At 45.1% G+C, this 2147-nt stretch overlaps 1 protein-coding gene across 1 annotated transcript; it reads right to left on the minus strand.

The window, feature by feature from the left end:
• Positions 1–509: 509 nt before the first annotated feature.
• On the minus strand, positions 510–1935 carry LOC138928015 (uncharacterized). Its single transcript, XM_070283927.1, has 2 exons — positions 739–1935; positions 510–647 (listed from the first exon to the last, which is right to left on the minus strand). Exons 1-2 carry the CDS (start codon positions 1933–1935, stop codon positions 510–512), a joined length of 1335 nt encoding a protein of 444 aa, XP_070140028.1.
• Between the last annotated feature and the right edge of the window lie 212 nt (positions 1936–2147).

Below are 2147 nucleotides of genomic sequence, written 5' to 3' on the forward strand. Positions count from 1 at the left end.
AGTAGCATTTTCACAAGTGGATCGTTGTATGGAAGCAAAATTTGATGCTTCGCGTTATATGGAAGGCTAGATTCTTCTAATCTACCTCCGACTCTGATCAGTCCGTCGTTTCCGATTATAGGACATAGGGAGAAAATCGAGCTCTTTTTGTCCACCGTTTTGTGGATCCGGAGTTGTTTGTATTCAGCACTAAAATCAATTTGCTGGATAGTCCGCAGGATGATGGTCCTTGCATTGGTTAAACTCACCGACACACAATGTAGTTGTGGGTGATCTGTTTTTCTTGATACAGAACCGCATCATATATGCTACAATACGTTGTAGCTTATTGAAGGAGTTGCTGTGGTTGCATTTGTAGAGTACACTGCCAATTTCATTTTGACATGTTGGCAAGCTTATGTGATTGAGCCTGCGTTCTAGATCGCTGGGGGTGGTAGTTGGTACCTGAGCCCACTTGTCGCGAGAGCCATGTAGAAATAGAGGTCCATATAGCCATAGATTGTGTTCTGCTAACCTGCTGGCGGCAATTCCTCTTGATAGTACATCTGCTGGATTGTTAGCTGATGGTACGTGACGCCACTGAGATTGGTCTGAAACAGCTTGGATTTTTGCGATTCGATTTGCCACAAACGTGTGATATGATGATGCTGATGCGTTTATCCAGGACAGCACCACAGTCGAATCTGACCATAAGTATCCAGGTACCTTATCGTTTGGTATACGTAAATCCTTCCGCACCCTATGGGTTAGCTCTGCTCCCAAGACTGCGGCGCATAGTTCCAGGCGAGGCAGCGTCTCTTTTACTGTCGGCGCTACTCTTGACTTTGAGCACAGTAGCCGAACAGACACTTGATTGTTCTTATATGTGGCTCGGACATAGATTGCTGCTCCGTATGCCCGCTCTGACGCATCGACAAACGTGTGAATTTCCTGATTAATGGGCACCTTTCCGTCAAAGATGTGCCGTGGAATTTGTAAATTGTTCAATGCTTGTAGATCAGCACGATAATTTTTCCACTCAGTTTGCAGCAGTTGAGGAAGCTCGTCGTCCCAGCCCATCTTCAGCTCCCACAGGCTTTGCATGAATATCTTAGCCTTTACCACAACAGGAGCGAATAGTCCTAGTGGATCGAAAATTTGTGACGCCTCTGAGCTCACCACTCGTTTGGTGATGGTTGACGCTTCACTTTTTTGGGATCGCCCACATAGCTGATCCTTATGTGGTACCCAGATCAAACCCAATGTTTTCACACTGTAGTGTTGAAGGGTTTCGTCTAATTTGACGTGGTTGACTATGTCTTCCTTTGGAATTTGTGCAAGAACTCCGTCATTGTTGGAGCACCACTTTCGGAGCTTGAATCCGGCTGGTAGCAGTATTTTGTTTAGCTCTTGTTGAATCTGAACTGCTTCTGGGATGCTATTTGCTCCTGTGAGACAGTCGTCAACATAAAAATCATGCTTGAGCACGGCTGCTCCAAGCGGTAAATTCTTTTTGGTTTTCTCAGCCAAGTGATCCAAGCATTTTGTAGCTAGGAATGGAGCTGATGTTGTACCGTATGTTACGGTTTTCAGTCGATAATACTTGAGTTCGTCTGATGGATTCTTTCGCCAGACGATTAATTGATGAAATTGATGATCAGGATGTATCCATACCTGACGATACATTTTCTCTATATCGGCTGTGAACACGTACTTGTGAGTGCGGAACCGTAGTAAAATTGCAAACAGTTCGCTCTGTACGGTGGGTCCAGCATATAATATATCATTTAACGACTTGTTGCTGGTGGTCTTGCAGGAAGCATCGAACACTACCCGAAGTTTTGTAGTGCTGCTCTCAGGTTTTAGCACACAGTGGTGCGGGATAAAGTAGTGATCCGTAGGTATCCTTGTGGGAGGCACTTCTTTCATGTGTCCAAGGCTCTCATACTCGTCCATAAAATCTACGTAACCTTTCCAGACTTCAGGTGATGTTCTGCGCTCTAGTGCCAGAAACCTGTTAGTTGCAGTTTTCTGCGATGCCCCCAAGGCTGATGATTGCTCAGAAAAGGGAAGCTTTACTATGAACCTTCCATCTGCTGCAAATTGGAGATTTCCTAGGAAGTGTCTTTCGCAATGAGCCTCTATCGGTGATTTTGGTTTCTCTTCCG

This window comes from Drosophila kikkawai, chromosome 2R (genome assembly GCF_030179895.1).
Source record: "Drosophila kikkawai strain 14028-0561.14 chromosome 2R, DkikHiC1v2, whole genome shotgun sequence".
NCBI lineage: Eukaryota > Metazoa > Arthropoda > Insecta > Diptera > Drosophilidae > Drosophila > Drosophila kikkawai.